Here is a 20,732-nt window from a genome sequence, read left to right as displayed (position 1 = left end):
TAACCTTCATATTTAAATATCTTGAAATCTGACAGTACTATTACATGCTTATCTTTGATCGTGTTCTTAAAAATTGATCTGGTAGTCATATCCCCAAATAAGGATACTTGCAGAGTCGTGCCACTATATAGAGAAAAGAAAAATACCAATTTTAATTTTTTTTTTATTTACACTATGGTAACTAAGTATCATGTGCATATTTTTTGTCCATTATAGTGAATTTTCTCATCTTATCTAGTTTATTATAGCTTACAATGTAGTTGATCATTGACTTCACTTTAGTTTCTATTACAAGATTATTTATATAAAATTTTATATTAAGTTTATGATTCTTTCAGTATTTTTAGAATAAATTATGAAAATTTATAAGTACTTACTAATTTTTCTTGTACTTTTCATGAATAATGTTTTTTTAATTAGGACATAATTGTTCAATATGTTCTTTAAGAAGAACTCGGTTAGTGCTTTTTTGCTCGATATGCTTTTTATTAATGTCAATTCAAGTGATTCATGAATTATTCTGAATTTTGAGTTTATTTCCTTTACTTCTCCATTTGAAATGAAAATAACTTAGTTCTTTTAAAGGATATCTCTGAACTTTCTGATAGTTTTTCCATACATAACTCCTTGTATTTTTTTACTTTATAAATAAATATTATCAACATTAGAGATAAATGTTTATACATTATAATCAATTAATGCTAACCTATTATATCTTAATGTAATAATATCAAACATTTCCTCTTTTCTTTACCAAATTTCAGCCTTTTGTGATTTAAACTTTTGAGTGTGTGTTTTGTAATTTTTAAAATTTGATAGTATTTTATGAAAATTTTAAATTTTAAGTTGGGCGCTTATAATTTTCATGTGTTTCATGTATTGGTGATAAGTTTTTAAATGTTAGAATATTTCTCGTAACTCTAAAAATTTGAAGGTATTTTTATAATTACTTAAATTTTGGGTTGTTTTTTAAAATTTTTAAATTTGTAGCAATCTACTGATACTTTCTAAATTTTATATGTACCGGTTATAAGTTCTAAAATTTCAGAATTTTTTAATAATTTTTTACTTTTGAGAGAGTTTTTGTAATTTTTGTACCTTTAAGGTTATTTTTTTTACTAATTTTAAATTTCTATGTGCCCAATGGTAATCCCTAGAATCCATCTATGTTGTTTCTAAGTTTTAAAATCTCTGCATTTTAGAATGTTTTTTGTAATTTAAACAAGGCTATGGCACTTATAATACCCTATTGTTTTGCTCTTATAGTAGTTATATACCCTAAGTTACAAAACATAGCAAAAAAATACCCTGAGTTGGTAACTGTTTAAATTTAGCTAACGGTATTAAAAAATACATGAAAGGACAATAATGCCCCTCCTTAAGATTTAACCCCCCCAACATAGTGAAAGCTCGTATTTTCTACTGTTACCCATATTAATGAGGAAGAAGAAGTTGGAGGCCATGAAAAAAAAGAAGATGATGATAAAAATAATCTACTTTGCGCCGGGGGGTGGGGGTGGGGTAGGTAATACAGTAAATAATACAATAAATGAGAGTAAGAAGTATTCAAGTTGGTCATAGGTCCAGCACGTGGGAATATTCCAAAGAATATTCTCACAGCTGGTTAACAGAAGGTACCAACTTGCAAATTTTTGCCAACTTAGGGTATATTTTTGCTATATTTTGTAACTTAGGGTATATAACTGCTTTAAGAGCGAAACACATAGGGTATATAAATTTTTTTTGCTATATTTTGTAACTTAGGGTATATAACTGCTTTAAGAGCGAAACACATAGGGTATATAAATTTAATTTAGCCTTTAAACTTTTGAGGTTGTTTCTATAATTTTTAAAATGTTGAGGGTATTAATTATAAGTTTTAAATTTTTAGATATCATGTTTGTTTTTAAGTTTTAAAAAGTTAAGGTGTTTTGTATAATTTTAAACTTTTAAAGCTATTATATACAAATTTTAAAACTTTTGGGTTTTTTTTATAATACTTCATGTATTATAATATGTTATCTATGTATATTTTCTTAATCTTATTTTTTCTATATTTTTGAGTTATAGGTGGTTCATATGGAGTTAATATAGGATATAATTAGTATTTGGATAGATTAAGATTTAAGTGAAATATTCAAAATATTTTTTTTTAAATTGTTGACCTATAGATAGTTCACGTGGAATTAGATAAGATATGATTAAAATTAGAATAGATTAGGATAACAATATAATATTCAAAAAACTAAGGGTAATACTGACCATAGAAAGATTTTTCCGAACTCATGCTTTTAAAGGGAGTATGATGTGATGAGTTGTCATCATATTATTGGATGATGTGAGTAATTTTTAAAAATAATAGAAAATAAAGAAAAGTTGGGTGAGATGAGTTAGATGAGTTGATTGATGTGACTCATTTCTTGTGTTTAGTTTATTTTTAAAAGTAAGAAATGAGATGTGATGAGATGAGTTGTCACAATATTATTAGGGGCTGTTTGGTTGGTTTCCTAAAAACCAAAAAAAAGGAAATTGAGTCATGGAAATCAAAAAAGTACAATTTCCACCATTTCCATCCCTAAAACTAACCCACAACATCCAATAAAATATTATTTTCATCATACAACTCATCAACATCATCTAATAAAATATTATTTTCATCCAACAACTCATCTCATATCATCCAATAAAATAAACCAAACAACTTTTATGAGTCACATCATCCAACTCATCTCATCTCCATCTCATCTCATCTTTAAAAATAACTCACATCATCCAATAATATTGTGACAACTCATCTCATCTTATCTCCTTTTCATCTCCTCCAATCCAATAATATAATGACAACTCATCTCATCTCATCTCATCTCATCTCCTATTTTTAAGATTGAACCAAACACAAGAATAGGACCTATTATAAGAAATATGTTTCTTATTCTTTGATTTCCTTCTTTTTTAGCCAATCAAACAACCATCCAACAACTTTTCTTAAAAAATCACTCACATCATCCAATAATATTGTGACAACTCATCTCATCTCATCTTCTATTATTTGATTTCCTTCTTTTTTTAGCCAACCAAACAACCATAAAACAATTATTTAAGGAAATAGGTTTCTTATTCCTTAATTTTCTTCTTTTTTTAGGCAAACAAACAGCCCCTTAGGGGAAAGTGGAGAAAGTGAAAGAAAGTGAGTTAAAAAAAATGGGGCAAAGTGAAAAAGTAAAGAAAAGTGAGTTTTGGATTATGGGGAAACGAAGCAAACAGGACCAAAAAGTAAAAAAAAGGGGGAGGGGTGTGTTGTGTTTTTTTTTGCTCGTTTGGGTGCGTGGGGGGTTCATCCTCTTTTTCCATCTCAAAATCCAGTTCTTTATTAATCATCACATGTCTTCTGAAGTCTTCTCCCACTCTCCTCTCCTTATCTTGCCTCTTTCCGCTAGCCCCGTTAAATCTGCCGTTAGGGTTAGATTCTACGGTCATCCCCTCAGCCTCCAGCTCCGTCACTCCTCCGTTAGATCTCGCCGCCGTCGGGCGTCCGTCATGGCGTTGATGTTACCGGAGAGCCCACTGGTTCGTGATGCATGCGCCGCCGTCGTTACAGCTGGAGTGGCGTTAGGGCTGCTGAGATTTTGGGAGGAATTGGCCAAAAGACGAGTTTTTGAGCAGGTTAGCTACTTGATTTTGTAATTGGGAGAATTTTGCTTGATATTTTTGGTGCAAAGAACTGATTTTTAGGATTTTTTGTTAATTTGTTTGTGTTGGAGTTTGTTAGGTTCTAACCTAGTTGCATTGAAGTTGAATTGTTTGAAGTAATGGAGCATGAGACTGTGATGAGGCTTGTTAGGTTCGTATAATAGCAGTTGTCCTTCTTGAATGTGATTTTTTTAGAGATTACATATAGCTTTTAGGGATGAGATCTCCTAATTGCAAAGGGTATTGAGCCAATCTCATCTTTCAGTTGCAAGACTAGCGATAACTAGACTGCAAAAGTTATACTATTCTGGTATTACAAGATACAAAAATGTAGAGTTAATTTTCGTGAAAATTGCACTGAAAAGTTATGATTTTTTATAGCCCGCGCAATTTTGTGTCTTGTAGCACAATAGTAGTTCAACTACGTTAACTCTCGTGTTCTAGTTAACATTTTCCCGGTTGCAAAGGAGCTGCAGGGATGGTGACGTTGGCATTGTGATGTTCACTCACGACTAGTCTAATGCAAAACTAAAGGGTGATGCTGGGTCTGCTTTGTTTGACATGAATTAGACTAGTGCAAAGCATGCCCGCATGGGTGCCAGGATTTTGAAAGCATGGTACTTTAGGATTCATTTAGTCCCATCTTAAATGGAGAATCAATTTGGGTTCATTAGAGATTTGAGTTATCTTGCTCTAACAGCTAGTTTTTAGGGGTGAGTTTCACATTATAGGAAGAAGTGTAAAGCCTACTTGTTGTAAAGATGTGTGGGAACTAGATGGATAAAACTTTAACAGCACATAGGTTGTTTCTAACAATGTGTATCAAAAGATGGAAGAAATTGGGATAATGGACATATCTACATTATCAATGTCGATATTTGAACCAAAGACCTGTAGGACATTTCAGATCTCAGACATAGAGATGTGAATACTGAATACATGAGAAGTTTCAAAGATAAGGAACGTCTGATTCGAAAGGGTTAGAAAAGAAAGGAGTTTTTCTATGGTTGATAATTAATTCAGTCTTGAATCAAGACAAATCCAACTATGTCTAACAAATGACAAAAGCTTAACACAAGGGAAATCTGCCATAGGTAAATGGTTAGTTGTACTAAAAAGTTTTAACAGTATAAAGAACATTTTTGAAATGGATTGATTTGATTAAAATCAGAAATAAGGAGGTATAAAATATAGCTTCACCACATTGCATCGTGAGTTGGGTTTGGGGAGAGAATTTTCTGCTTGATGGGCTCTGCATTTTATGTAATATATTTAGAGCATGTTCGGCAACCTACTTATATTAACTTATAAGTAAGGTTTTAGTTTACTTAAGGATCCAATATCATGTTTGGTAATGCTTGCTTATTTACTTATTTTTAACTTATAAGTAGGGGAAAAAAAATAAGTTGGGATCTTCCAACTTATTTTTGGCACTTACAAGTAGATTTACTTATTCATGTTAAAAGATTACTTTTCCCTCTAAAAAAATAAGTAAAAATAAATAATAAGTGACTTATAAAGTTTCTCAAAATAAGTATTAGCCAAACATGTCCTTATTTGCTTAGTTATTACTACTTACGTCCTGACAGATTGAAAATGGTCCAACTAGTTATTAGGTAGCAGCTTGTTTCTTGAAAGCCATATTAGATATGCTAGTTGGTAGTGGTCATACTACTTCTGTGTAAACCAGAGTCGAGAGTAAGTAGAAAAATCCAACTGATACATACACAGTTCTATGGTGATATATTTCATTATTTTCTTCTCTTCACCATATTAAAAAAATGAATCTTTCTCTCTTTCACATCAGTTCGTGCTAGATAAATTTGTTCATTTCTTTCAGTTCTTCTATTCTTCATTTTGTTGCAGTATTTGGTTACTGGACTGGAACTAGATCGAACTGAAGTAGGAATGTAGGATTATTAATAGGTTGGTCAGTTGGAAAGCTCAAGGTTTGGTTGGGGAAAAAATATTGGTAAAGGTTTTTCAATTTCATCAACAGAGTTAATTGTCCGGCTGATTAGTGTCTAACTGCTAGATAAATGAATAGGCCTGAAAGTAGGTAAACACCAATCTACTTGTCTTTAAGCTTTGCTTGTTAAACACTCGTATGAGCTGGAATTTCTCAGTAAGAAGATTGTTATTATATTACAGTTGTTACTTTTATTAATATTTTTGTTCGTTAGAGAGGCGTAATCATTTGTGTCATTCAAGATTTAATATCGGAAGTGGATGGAATTTGGATGTCATGTATTGTTTTATTATTTGAGATTTAAATGGTTAAAATGAATGCTACCTTTTTTATCTTATTTCTTCTAGATTTCAATTGTATATGTTTTTTGTATGTGTGTTTGCATGTGTTTAATTGGTGTATCAATGTAACATTGTATATCTACCTGTAGAGAGAGTATTTAATGAACTGCTACCTCCTCTAGTTCCCATAAGAAAAATAACGTGCAAGAAGTTTGTAAGATAAGAAGTAAGGATGATAAGTACAGTTGCAACAAACACAAACAGGACAAAACAATCCCTTAAAAAAGCAGGGATACATAAATGCAATGACATAACATTCAATACAAGGATTATAAAGATTATTCATATGTACACACATACATATGTATCCTACTCCACCCAAAAGCATGTCTATGCAATATAAATCATATATTAATTATATATATGCTAAAATGTTACCTACCGTACATTTTCATAACTTTATGAAGGAATATAATTTAACTTTTCGTGTATTTATATAATAGTTAGCTATCATCTAAATATATTTTTGTTACTATTTTGATGGCCTTTCTCACTAAAATATAGTCTTGATGTATAAATGAAAGTAAACAAATATCTCAAATATGTAGTGTTAATAAAGAATTGTATAGCATGTGCCTAAAATTGTTCTGCCTAAGATTGTTCACCAAGTATCCTATATTGAAATTAGATGCATGTCGAAGAGATGTTTGACATGTATCCTGGGAGTATCCACTAAAATGTGGGCGTCTGACTTTGTGTTATTGCGAAAATGGTAGAGAAAGCACAAATAACTAATGGAGTCGTACACATTAAAGCAAGATAACATGAAGCCCCCGTAAAGGTTAAGATTACGAAGTAGTTCTAATTGATGAGCTTGCATTTGTGTTGAGATTACATGCTATGCAGTAGCCTTTGTTTTTATGGGTCAATTTATCACAACCAATTTGATTTTTCAGATAAAATGTTTGCATTTTTCAAGCAAGGCAGTTAACTATGGGGGAAAATAATCTGAAAATAATGCCTGTGATTTGTCTTGCAAAGAATGAAAAATTCAGTGTCAGTTTAGCCATATATCTTTGTTCCATTGCAGATAGAAGCATTCAACCTTTCTCCTTTGCATAAAAAATAATAAAAAATTGATGCTAAACATTTTGATTGACTTAAAACTTCCATTTCAAGCTTGTATATCTTGGTGGAATTGCTTCTTGATTGACATATATCTATCTCGATCTGACAGAAGATATTTCCTTGTTTTAGAAATTGAATAGGAAGCTTGTACATATCAGCATCGGATTGGCATTCATGCTATTTTGGCCTCTATTCAGGTAAACCAAATGCCTCAAAAACTTTTCATGTATTCATTTTATTGAATGTCTAAATTTATCTCTCCCTGCTGATTGCAGTGCAGGAAGTCAGGCACCATTTCTTGCAGCAGTAGCTCCTGGTGTAAATATAATTAGGATGCTCTTGATGGGACTCGGAATATTGAGAAATGAAGCTATGGTCAAGTCAATAAGTAGATATGGTGACTATAGGTATCAACTTTAAAGCTTTTGCATCTAGCCTCATAGTCATTTTGTCATTTGTATGTACTTTATTTTCACTAACACTATCAGTTTACTCGGATGTATTGACTTATGTATGGATACCCCAGGGAACTTTTGAAGGGACCATTGTACTACGCTTGCACTATAACTTTGGCAACATCAGTTTTTTGGCGAACATCCCCCATAGGAATTGCTGCAATCTGTAATTTATGTGCTGGAGATGGTACCCATCTTTTTATTATTGAATACCATTTTCCGGAAATATTATTATTAATTTGAGTTACAGTAACTTCTGAGCAGATAACATCCCTGACATTTATTTGCTGCCAGGTCTTGCTGATATAGTAGGAAGGAGACTAGGGAAAAATATGCTTCCCTACAACATTGACAAATCTATAGAGGGTAGCGTCGCTATGGCAACTGCAGGTTTCATAGCATCGATTTTGTAAGCTTCAACTTTTGTTATAAAAGTCTAAATTTTACAAAACCACCCTAAACTTTGTGGCGTTTCACACAAAACCTTGTTGAACTTTCAGAATTATATAAACCTCCTAACTATTATAAATTCTCACTAACAAGAACTATTATTTATTTAATTTTTTACATTTCCTTACCAATAAAAGGTAATATAGAAGTTATTTTAGTAGACGGGTAAAATTGTGCAAAAGTTGTCACACATGGAGCACTTACAACTTAGAGATCATTAGTCATACATGTTATTTACGCAAGACGAGTTACGGGGTTTTTCTCAAAACTAGTGGGTTAACAAATGAAAATTGTGAAATTTTATGTGAGCAACTAGATTGCCATTAAGTCCGAATGGACAAAATGAACAAAGATGGTGGGTCATAGCTTATGAAGATCACGAATTTTGAAGTATGATTACTTAATTTTCTTAGGGTCAAAACAACAAAAATTAATAAAAATTATGGATTATAGCCCATGATCGCGAATTTGGAAGTAAACGGACTTCATTACCCTTTGGTTGAAATAAGGAAATGGCCAAAAATCAGGGTTTATACTGCATAAAATCACAAATTATGGAGTATGCGGACTTGTCATAGATTTAAAACGAACAAAGTGGATAAAAAATGTGAGTGATATAGCTTATGAATTTTTTGAAATATGCGTATTTAATTGTCATAGATTTAAAATGAACAAGCTGGACAAAAATCGTGAGTTATATAACTTATAAAAAATTTTGAAGTTAGCATACTTAATTGCCATTGGGTTGAAATGAAAAGAAATTGTGTGATATAGCCTGTGAAAGCTGTGAATTTCCAAGCTTGCTTACTTAACTGTTATTAGGCCAAAACACACGAAAATAAACAAAAACTATGGGTTATAGCCAATTAAAATTGCGAGTACTGAAGTATGTGTAATTATTTGTTATTGGGTCGAACGATATAAATGGACAAAAATCATAAATTATATTCCATGAGAAATTACAAATTTTAAAGTACATATAATTAATTGCCATTGGGTAAAAGACTCAACGAACAAATTTTTTGAGTTATAACCTCAAAAATAGTAAAATTTAAAGCACACATTTAATTGTTATGGGTCAAGAGGGAAAAAAATAGACAGATCATGAGTTGCAACCCGTGCAAGTAACAAATTTTCAAATAAGTGTACTTAACTACCCTGAGCTTAAAACAGAAAAATGCATGACTTATATAGCCCATGAAAATACCAAATTTTAAGGTTCGCATACTTGATTGTCATTGGGTCGAAACAGATGAAAATGGACAAACTCATGCGTTATACTCTTTAGTCATAATGAACAAAAATTGAGAAAATTGTAAGTTATAGACCATGAAAATTACCAATTATTCATTATTAATTGTCATTAGGTCAAACTGAGAAAAAAAAACAAAAAAGTGAGTTATAGCGCATGAAAATAACAAACTTTGAAGTATGCACACTTAACTATTATGAGGTTGGAAGGAATAAAAAATGGATAAAAATCACGCGTTTTAGCATATAAAACGCCAATATTGGAGTAAGCATGTTTAGTTACCATTTGGTTGAAAGAAATCATAGCTTATAACCCATGAATCCTGAAATTGAGGTTTGAGTACGTAATTGCCATTGGATTGAACCAACGAAAATGGGCAAGAATCATTAGTTATAACGTATAAAAATCGCGAATTTTAAAGTACGCATAATTAATTATCATCGAGTCGAAATGCAAAAAAGTGAACAAAAATTATGGGTTATAGCCTATTGGAAATGCGAATTTTGAATTACGCATATTAATTGCTACTAGTGAAAATAGATAAAATTCGTGGGTTAGCCAATGAAAGTCGCAAAATTATAAGCATTTACATTGCCATTATGTCCTAATGAACAAATATGGACAAAAATAATGGGTTATAGCTGATGAGAACTGTAAATTTTGAGATTGTATGCTTAATTGTCTTTGGGTTGGAACAAGCAAAAATTGATGATATAATGAACTTAAAAAGAAAACTTCTTAAGGGGTGGTCTGTTGGTGCATTTTAGCGGCCGATTTTCTCCCTGCTAACGTGCACCTCCACCTAGTTTTGAATGGGGAAGAAGAAGAGTGGGGGTAAGAGAGTCCTTAATAGTGAGCTTCGTGATTCAATCTTTGTTTTTCCTTCTCAATCCAATGAAACAGTAGCTTCAGATGATTTTGCTTCTTCGAGCTCAACGACAGTGATGAAGAGTACCGGACCAAAGGGTGCTAGGAAGAAGATGCCAATGGAGGAGGTATTGGCTAAATCTAATCCATTATCAGACCCTCAGCCTCCTCTGTTGAGATCTGGACTCCTAATCTCTCGACAACTAGGTAATCCATCTAACTATCATTTGGGCAGATGATGTTGAGGAGGATATTGAATCTGGTTTTTTTGTTGGGGATGCAACTTTGGATGAAGAAAATTTTGAAGATCTAGACTCTTAAATTGAACAGAATGTTCATATTAATGTTGAAGCAAATAATACAAATCTAGAAGTAGATCGAAATGTTGATTCAGGCCACATTCCTAAGGGGAATGATGAGAGCTTAGATAATATTGATTCTGGAAATTTGAAATCCTTTACGAGCTTATTTGCTGATAATAGGAAGCAAGGGAATGGATTAAAACTAAATTTTGTTCCACCCTCCCAAGCTAATTCTGTCACATTCTCTGTGGATGAATGGAGAGAAGGTGAATCTTACTGGAAGTATGCCCTTATTGACCATGTTATTGAGCTAAATGTCAAATATAAATCAATGGAAACTTATGTTAATAAGATGTGGGGGAAAATATCTATTACTGAAGTGCACTTAATTAAGCCCGGTGTGTTCCTCTTTGATTTTCAATCTGAAAAACATAAGAGTGATATTCTGGAAGCTGGGCCATGGTTTTTTGGCTCAAGACCTTTGGCTCTAATGCTATGGAAGATAGATACAGACATGGAGAAGATACAAGACTATAGCTACCCTATGTGGGTTCAATTCCCCAATTTGAGGTTGAACTTGTGGTCTACTACTGGGATAAGTAAGATTTCTAGTCTCATAGGGAAGCTAATCACCACTGATAAACTCACAGCAACAAGACAAAGGCTTTCCTATGCTAGAGTTCTTCTAGAGATAAATCTCCCATTAAAATCACCTTTACCTGATCAACTCATTATACAAGATCCTGATGGGAAATGCTATACTCAAAAAGTATTATATGAGCTCAAGCTAAGGTGGTGTAGTTCTTGTATTGTTATTGGTCATATGACTGAACAATGTAAAAGGAAGGCTGAGAGGAAAAAATGGGTTCCTGTTAATAAGGTACCTTTAACTACTCAAGTTTCTGGTGCACGTGCACAACAAGGTACTGAGGAGTTGCCTGGAGAATATGGAAAGGATATGCCTGGAGAACAAGCTCAGGATGTTGAAGGATATGTAAACATAAGGCAAACTGAAAGTGAAATGCACACCCCTGATAAACATGCACAAACAGTTAACATCAGTTGTAGAGATGTTGGACTAGCTCTTGTTCAACAATTTTCTTCCCCAATTGTGAACGCTACTTGTTTTACTAGTGTCAACAGAGTGAATTATGCAAGAAGAGTAAATACAAAAGCAAAATCCAATGTTGAAGAACTATATTTTCAGGTATCACACTTCTCCCCTTTGGATCATCAGGTGCATGATTTTGACCCCTCTAGTATTGATAAGGGTGGACATATTTTTTAATGCATCTAGATATTTGAAATGTTAGAGGATTTAATAAATCCTCTAAACATATGATGGTGAAACAATTCATTTATCAATACAAGCTTCCTTTTATAGCTCTTTTAGAAACTAAAGTTGTTGGAGATAAAATGCAATCAATTGCAAAAAAGTGGTAAAAGATTGGAGTTGGATTTCAAATTGTCATCAAGCTAATAATGCTAGGATTTGGATTCTCTGGAATAGTGAGATTATCTCAGTGCAGCTTATTAATTCCTCAAATCAATATATGACGTGCTATAGAGTCCAAGGACAATAAATTATCAGGTATAATCACTGTGGTATATGCTCTTAATGATATACTTGGAAGGAAATCTCTCTGGCATGATATTTTGGCTTTCAAGCTATCTGTTTCCTGCCCATGGATTATTAGAGGGGATTTCAATTCAATCATCAATAATGGAGAGAAGATCGGTGGGGCTTTAGTATCTGCTTCAGAGACTGAAAATTTTTAGGATTTTATTTCCTCATGACAACTTGTGCATCTCAAAACTATAGGATGTTTCTTTACTTGGTGTAATAAGCATGATAAAGATACAAGAATCTGGTGTAGGCTTGACAGAGTTCTAATCAATGAAGATTGGGTGCATCAATATACTTCAAGTCAAGTGGAATTCTTAGTACTATCCTGCTCAGATCATTCCCCAGCTCTAATAACCATTGAAGATGATGATTTTGTGGGTAAAAGGCCTTTTAAGTTTTTTAAAATGTGTATTAGTCACCCAAATTTCCTCTCAACAGTAAAGTCAATCTGGGATCAGGATGTTGTGGGTTACAAAATGTTCAAATTTCATACTAAACTCAAAAATCTCAAGCCTGTTTTGAAGGAGTTGAATAAAAAACATTTCATGAACATTAGTGAACAAGTGTTGACTAAGGATGAACTTGCTGAGATTCAAAAGCAATTGAACTCTGATTTATTCAACTCTATATTGATTTCAAAAGAGAAAGAATGTCTCAGCAAATATGTAAGGCTTCTCAACTGTGAAACATCATTCTGTAGATAAAAAGCCAATATCAAATGGGGGATCCATGGTGACAAGTGCACACAATTTTTTCATTCCATTATGAAAGCAAAAGGCACCAAAATAGAGTATTATCTCTTTATTTTGAAAATAGAGAAAGAATTACTGATATGCCCAACATCATTACAGAATTCATTGAATACTATCAAAAGCTTCTTGGCACGTCAACTCCTGTTCTAAGCCCTAATCCTGAAGTGATTGCAAATTGCCTAGTCCTCTCTTCTATTCGAAGTAATGAACTGAGCCTTCTTGTTTCTAAAGAAGAGATAAAACAAGCAATCTTTTCGATGTCTGATGACAGAGCTCCTAGCCCTGATGGATTTAATGCCTCCTTCTTCAAAGCAGCTTGGAATATAATTGATGAAGATCTCTATCTTGCAGTGGAAGAGTTCTTTTGCCCTGAAAAACTTTTGGGTACTTTTAACACTACTTCGATCACCCTGGTGCCTAATGTTATTAATCCTAAAACTCTTTCTGATGATTTCCACCAATTTCTTGCTGTAATTGTGTTCATAAAATCATTACTAAGATAATTACTACCAGAATTCAAAAAGGAATGGGTTTTCTTATTAGTGAAGCTCAAAAGTGCTTTTCTTAATGGGAGAAATATTTCAAACAATATCTTACTAGCTCATGAGCTTATCAAACACTATGGAGGAGATATTCTTCACTAAGAGCAACTCTCAACATTGATTTAAGAAAAGCTTTTGATACCATTAACTGGGATTTCATTAAAGCCGTGTTGTTGGGTCTTGGATTTCCAAATACTATGGTTATGTGGATTATAGAATGTATTACTACACCCAAATTCTCATTGTCACTCAATGGCTCTCTCCATGGATATATTCAAGGTGCTAGGGGTTTAAGACAAGGTAATCCTCTCTCTCCCTATCTTTTTGTGCTATGTATGGAATATATGTCAAGGAAGCTTAACTCACTCAGGAATGATGACTTATTCAAATTCCATCCAAAGTGCTCAAGATTGAAAATTACTCACTTGATTTTTGCTGATGATTTGCTTTTGTTTGGGAAAGTTGATATGAACTCCATCATTAAACTACACAACTGCCTCCAAGAATTCGGCCAGGTATCTGGATTGGATATTAACCCCAGTAAGTGCTCAGTTTATATGAGTGGTATTGATGAGAACCTCAAGTTTCAGATATGCTCTTATCTGAATTTTTCTGAAGGGGTTTTTCCAGTGAGATACTTAGGTATGCCTCTAATAACAAAGAGATTATCTTGGATGGATTGTTCCCCCTAATCAGTAAGATAGCTGAGCAATTTCAAAATTGGCAAAGGAAGAAGACCCTCTCATACGCTGGAAGATTACAACTGATAAAATTAGCCATCTTGGGTGTTTATATCTATTGGACTAACAATTATATCTTGCCGAGTATAGTTCTTTTGAAAATTGACAGAATGTGCTCTGAATTTCTCTGGAATCATAAAATTCCCTTAGTCTCTTGGTTTTCAATTTGTCAAGAAAAAAAGCATGGAGGTTTGGGTGTTTTCTTTGCAAGTACATGGAACCATTCAGCAGCACTTAAACTTTTGTGGATGATCCATCTCTAGAAGGACATCCTATGGATAAAATGGATACATGGTAATTATTTACAAAGAGCTGACATTTGGCAGGTTCAAATAAGATCGAATGATTCTTGGATGTGGAAGCAGATTATAAAAACTAGAGATAAGTTGATTAAATGTCAGTAGACTGCAGGAAATCTTTGGTAAATGTTGTATTGGAGATAAAATGCATATTTCCTTTGTTTACAGGTTCCTGATATACCCTGCACCTCAAGCTGATTGGGCGAGCACAATTTGGGATGATATTCATTATCCCAAACACTCTTTTATTTTATGGTTAGCTGCTCAATCAAGATTATTAACACAAGATAGATTATATCGCCTGAGAATTCTCAATACGAATCAGTGTGTTCTGTGCTCAAGCCATCAGGGATCCTGTTGCCATTTATTCTTTGAATGTTAGTTCTCAGCTAATGTTTGGAATATGGTGATGGATTGGCTAAAGTTTAATTGGAGATCATGTAATTGGGATTGTATTATAAGTTGGTACAGTTACAGGCTGAAAGGGAAGCGGTTTACTGAAAAATTAAAGAGGATGACTCTTGCAGTTTCGGTGTATCTGATATGGCAAGAGAGGAATCTAAGGATTTTCCAGAGTAAAACTCGACAACCTGAGGTAATTTTTCGAGCAATAAAAATCTCTATCTGCTCAAAAGTTTTGAATGAAAAATTTCTACTTCATATAAGAGAGAGAATTGAGGGATTGTAAATGTGTTCTCTTGTGAGTTGAGTTCCAGTTTTTGTGCTGGTTTGATATGATGTAACTAAACTTCCAATTTGGTAAATGAATAAAAGTTTTCATTAACAAAAAAAATAAAAACAAAAATTGATAAAAATTATAGGTTGTAGCCTACAAAAAATGTGAAACTTTAAGTAAGCGTTCTTAATTGTCATTGGTTCGAAACAAAGTAATGGACAAAAATCATGGTTTATACCTCATAAAAATCACAAATCTTGAAGTATGTGTACTCGATTGCTACGTGGTCGAAACAAAATAAACAGACAAAAGAATTGTGAAGTATACTATATTGCCATTGTGCTTAAACAAAAAAATGTGGGTTATATTATCCCATGAAAATTGTGAATTTTGATGTTTGCATAATTAATTGTCATTGGGTCGAAACAGATGACAACGAAAAACCGCGGGTTAGTCTATGAAAATCGTGATTTTTTAAGTACACGTAATTAATAGCTATCTTGTCAAAGCATAGATAAATGGACAAAAAAAATTGAGTTAAAAGACCATGTAACTAATTACCACTGCTGGGTCAAAACGGGCAACAACGGAAAACTATGGATTAGCCAATGAAATCACAAAATTTTAGCTACTCGTACCATTGGGCCGAAATGAACATAAGTGGATAAAAACTGTAGGTTATAACTCATAAAATTTGGGCATTGAGGTTCGTCCACATAATTGCTTTTTTGGTCAAAACAAACAAAAATAGATAAAAATTACGAGTTATAGTCATGAAAATCATGAATATTAAAGTAAATGTATTTAGTTATTAGGTCGAGAGAAAGAACAAACAAAAATCATGACTTATAGCCCCATGGAAATCACGAATTTGAAGAATACGCGCTTAATTGCCATGGGGGTAGAAATGAACAAAATGGCTAGACTTGTAGCCAATGAAAATCGCGAATTTTCTAGTATGTGTAATTAGTTGCCATTAGGTCAAAACATATAAAATGAACAAAAATCACAGTTATAGCCCATGAAAATTATGAAGTTTGAAGTATTCATATTTTATTGTCATTGGATTGAAATGGAAAAAGTCGAGGGTTGTAGCTCATGATAATCGCGAATTTTTTAAGTATATGTACTTAATTGCTATTGAATTGAAACGAATGAAAATGGACACAAATTATGGATTAGAATAGGAAAGTTGTGAATTCAAAATATGCGCAGAGTACGTACACAATGGACAAAAATTATGAGTTATAGTCATAAAAATCACAAAATTTTAAATATGCATATCTATAATTATTGTTGTGGGGTCAAAAAGAACAAAAATGAGCAAAGATCGTGAGCTATAGCCCACGAAAATTGTAAGTTTTAAAGTGAGCGTATTAATTGCAATTGGGTCTAAAGAGGAAAAATGGTGAGTTATAACCCATGAAAATAACGAATTTTGCGGGACATATACTTAATTGCCATTGTATCAAAACAGACAGAAAAAAAATCATGAGTTGTATAGGTTAAGAAAATTGCCAATTTTAAAATACGAATAATTAACGCTATTGGCTAGAAACCACAAACCAGACAACTCGTAGGTTATAGTGCGTGTTTATCGCGAATTCTAAAGTATGTGTAATTAATTGCACTGGGTTGAGACGGGGAAAATAATGGACAAAAAATATGGATTATAACCAATGAAAGTCATGAATTTTGTGTTTATGCATTGACTGGTTATTGGATCGGGAAGAAAAAAGATGGTGGGTTATAGCTAATGAAAATCGCAAATTTTGAAGTATCCGTACTTAATTGCCATATTAAATCAAAACAAACAAAAAGGGGAAGACATTATTGGTACATGAAATTCACGAATTTGAAAGTAAGCGTATTTAATTGTCATTTGGAGAAAAATCATGATTTATATTTCATGAAAAGCGCGAATTGTAAAGTATGCACGTAATTTCCATGGGGTCAAAATTTTCAAAATGGACAAAATTTATGAGTTATAACCTATGAAAATTGCGAATTTTAAAGTATGCGTAATTAGTTGCTAGTGGGTAGAAACATACAAAAATGAACAAAGATTGTGATTTATATAGCCCGTGAAAATCGCAAAATTTGGAATTCGCATATTAGTTGTTAAGGGGCTGAGGGGGCGCAATATTTTCTATGATTTATAGTTCAGGTTATTTATTTAAAGTTACCCTATATATAATCTACTACAATAAACATGTAGTTGCCCCCCTTCTTATATGATCATATGTCATTTTCCTTCAGGTACATGCATTACTTCTCGACATTTGGATACATTGAGGAGAGCTGGGGAATGAGCATACGCTTCCTTTTAGTGTCAATTGCTGCAGCGTTTGTTGAATCATTGCCCATAAGTTCAGAACTGGATGACAATTTGACTGTACCATTGACATCTCTTTTAGTTGGTGCCTTTATTTTCTAGTGCTGTTATCTTATATTGTAACGCGATGTTGTATCTTATCAGGAGAAATTGTTTAGAGTAGATTGTGTTCTGTTAGTGTCACATTATCATGTTTCTTGGAGACCCTTGTTTTATGTGCATTATAGATGATATGTTTCGTAATCAAATTACTTCTTGGAATGCCAAATTGCCTATGGTTTGATGCTCGAACTTGTTACAGATAGCTGATAGATCATGGGTTTGTGCAAAACTGATTTTGGTTTGACTTGTTTTTGGTGGTGGTTTTGTTCTTCTAGGTAAATATTGTTAGGACGTAGTCCGTACAATATTTCTAGTTTGAGTAATAACAAACTATCATTTGCGAATTACATTTGGTTTGAACTTGTTTTTACGATGTATTCAAGCCAATTTTAATCGAGGATTAGGACTAGCTAAGACTCAGTGTTACTCATTGTGGAGAGTTAAGTTAGACGACTGATTTTGAATAGATTACATGGTGCGGTCTTGTAAACCTAATGAATCGGGTTTGTGATTCAGGAGAACTGTTTGCATAGTGAGAAAGCCTTTTAGCTAGAAAGAAGAGTGAACGTAGGATTGTTATTCAAACCACTATAAAATCATGTGTGTTCCTGGTTGGTTGTTATTTGTATTGGTTATCGTTGATCGCTTTTATTTTATCTTTTCAGCTGCATGTTCTGTGTTTTTAGCACAAAACGGAAACACCCTAATTTACCCTCCCAAGCTTGCATCTCAAATCCAACAAATATAGCACAATGATATAATGTCATTATCTATATAGAAAAAATAAAATTATATAAATATACGGCACTCTCAATTATGAAGAATTTATGTTTTATATGCAACTATACAAATTAACATGGCTCATTTGTTCGATACATCAGATAGTTGCGCACCCCGTTTGTAGTTTATGTAGAGCAATGATAGGATGATATTATCTATCATCTTACCAGTATTTATCATTTTCTCTGTTACTTTATTATTTATCATTTTATCACGTGTTTCGACATTCATTATTATAAGGGCTAAATTACTAGAGTGGAATTTTAACTTTGACCCTATTTTTTAATAGGGTATTTATTTCTGCTTTGGTGTCAATACGATATTTTAACTCATGTCCCGATTACAATAAGGGCCTTTTTTATTTTGGAAAACCTTTCCTCCCCATAACTTATCAATATTATTAAATTACACCCTCTTCCTCCTTCAATTTTCCCCATTAATTTCAAAATTGTTCAACTCCTTTACCAAATTTGATCTTCCTTTTGAGCATCCTCTTTGTCCTTCAATCTCTCCCAATTCCAATCTAAAATTTAGTTCAATCTAGCGACATTCATCCAAGTTGATCAATTTGGATTAAGGATTAGGTTTGAGTTAGCAGAGTATGAAGGAGAAAGAGGAAGCTCCATTGACAAAAGAGAGAGAGAAAGAGTAAAGGGCGATTTTACTGGGTAAAAGGGTGGAAGAAATTTGAATTGGGAGAGGTTGAAGGAGAAGGAATGTTTTAATAAATTTTGATGGATTAGGGGGATGGAATAAAATTTTCAAAATTAAAAAGATATTTTTTGTTGGAAATCTCGTTGTCGGCGAAAAAATAGATTTTATTATCATCATGGAACAAGTTAAAATACCTTATTGATGCTGGAGCAGAAATAAGTGTCCTATTGAAATATAAGGTCAAGTTAAAATACCAATTTGGTAATTTAGCCTCACTATAAGTCTACAATTTACAGCTAGAGAAAAGGATGAATTTTCACATAAACCACCTTTAAATTAGGTTGATTATACGAAAACCACATTTAAAGTTCAATTTGTGTAGAAAACATCTTTAAAGGCGGTTCCGGTTGCAATCATCTACCTTGACATATGTTTTGATTAAATTCTAACTAAAATTCCCAAATATCCTTAAAAACTCACCTACCAAGCACATGACATCTCTAAGGCTATTTGAGAATTTAAGTTAATATTTTATCAGAAAATAGCTCAATATGGTTGATTGCAAACGCAATCCCCTTTAAAGACATCGTTTACATAAATTAAAGTTCGAAGATGGTTTTCATACAACCACTGGTTTCTATGAAAATACCCCTTTACTATGGTTCCCGGGTCACATCATTCCCAGCCCCTCCTTATTGATAGGATCATGTTTCATAACAAACAAAACACCTAACGTGAACATGGTACCTTTTTTTTCTTCTTTTTTGATGGCGCGAACGTGAATATAGTACTCACTTATGTGACATGTGCCCACCAAAGTATCTTATGTAAACAGCAAAAAGAAGGACAACGTCAAGAGAGTTTAAGCAAGGGTGGCACTACAGATAAACCACAAACCACAACTTGGGGCATACCCCTCTCTCAGCTACAGTGTATGGGTCCACATGAAATTTTAAAAAAAAATTCATGTAGGTCCCGTGCACTGTAGCTGAGAGAGGGGAGTGTGCCCCAATATGTGGTTGGTGGTGTGCATATACCATTTCCCTTTAAGTAAACCCGCTTCAAAATATAAACCAGATATATATATATATATATATATTCTAGAAAAACGTTAAAAGAAGAAAAAGATGTTTTGTACATAATGTAGCCTCACAAGAGATGAGAAACGTCACACGCCTCGTAGAATAAAAAAAGAAGAAGAAAAGTCAAAGTAATTCAGACCTCATCCACATGGATCCCCATATATGGCTTCAAACAACAGCATATACGGAGGACCCTTAATTAAAAATCACACGGGGAGGTAGAAAGAGGTTACATTTACATCGATAACAATTCAAAAAAAAAAAAAAAAAAAAGTAAGGCGACGAAAGCAGGATATTGAATTTTTGCCGACACCACAAATATTAGTACAATTACGCACCAACCGCCAATGATATGCTAAGTAAACCATGCCCCTGTGAATTCACTGGCCGCCAGTGTACATCACCGACCCCACACGAACCTTGGAGCCGATCTTTGACGTCTCCGATGAGCAATCATCTCCTTCCTCATCTCGCCGACCGAGCCTCCTCAGGCGCCGGAGATAGAGACATAGTAAAAGGGAGACGGTAAACAGCAAGCAAACGACCGCGAGAACAAGCAACATTATCTCTCCGTGCATCTTATAACTTCTCCTGTCATCTATCAGCTCCATCTCATTCCCATCTCCGGGAGCCATTGCAGCATATTTTCTCATCAAAATATATGTATAGTATCCTTCCTCGATCTCTCTAGCTAGCTAGCTCTCTTTTGATAGGACGGAGAGTTTTTTTTTTTGGTGATGATTGTGGCA

At 33.3% G+C, this 20,732-nt stretch overlaps 1 protein-coding gene across 1 annotated transcript; it reads left to right on the top strand.

The window, feature by feature from the left end:
* LOC109829993 (probable phytol kinase 2, chloroplastic) lies at nucleotides 3,315-17,648 on the top strand. Its single transcript, XM_020397116.1, has 6 exons — nucleotides 3,315-3,663; nucleotides 7,198-7,265; nucleotides 7,344-7,475; nucleotides 7,595-7,710; nucleotides 7,818-7,932; nucleotides 17,290-17,648. Exons 1-6 carry the CDS (start codon nucleotides 3,382-3,384, stop codon nucleotides 17,465-17,467), a joined length of 891 nt encoding a protein of 296 aa, XP_020252705.1. The 5' UTR covers nucleotides 3,315-3,381; the 3' UTR covers nucleotides 17,468-17,648.

The sequence above is a fragment of the Asparagus officinalis genome, chromosome 2, assembly GCF_001876935.1.
Source record: "Asparagus officinalis chromosome 2, Aspof.V1, whole genome shotgun sequence".
NCBI lineage: Eukaryota > Viridiplantae > Streptophyta > Magnoliopsida > Asparagales > Asparagaceae > Asparagus > Asparagus officinalis.
Note: the sequence above shows the minus strand (reverse complement) of the source record. Positions and strands in the feature narration are given on the sequence as shown.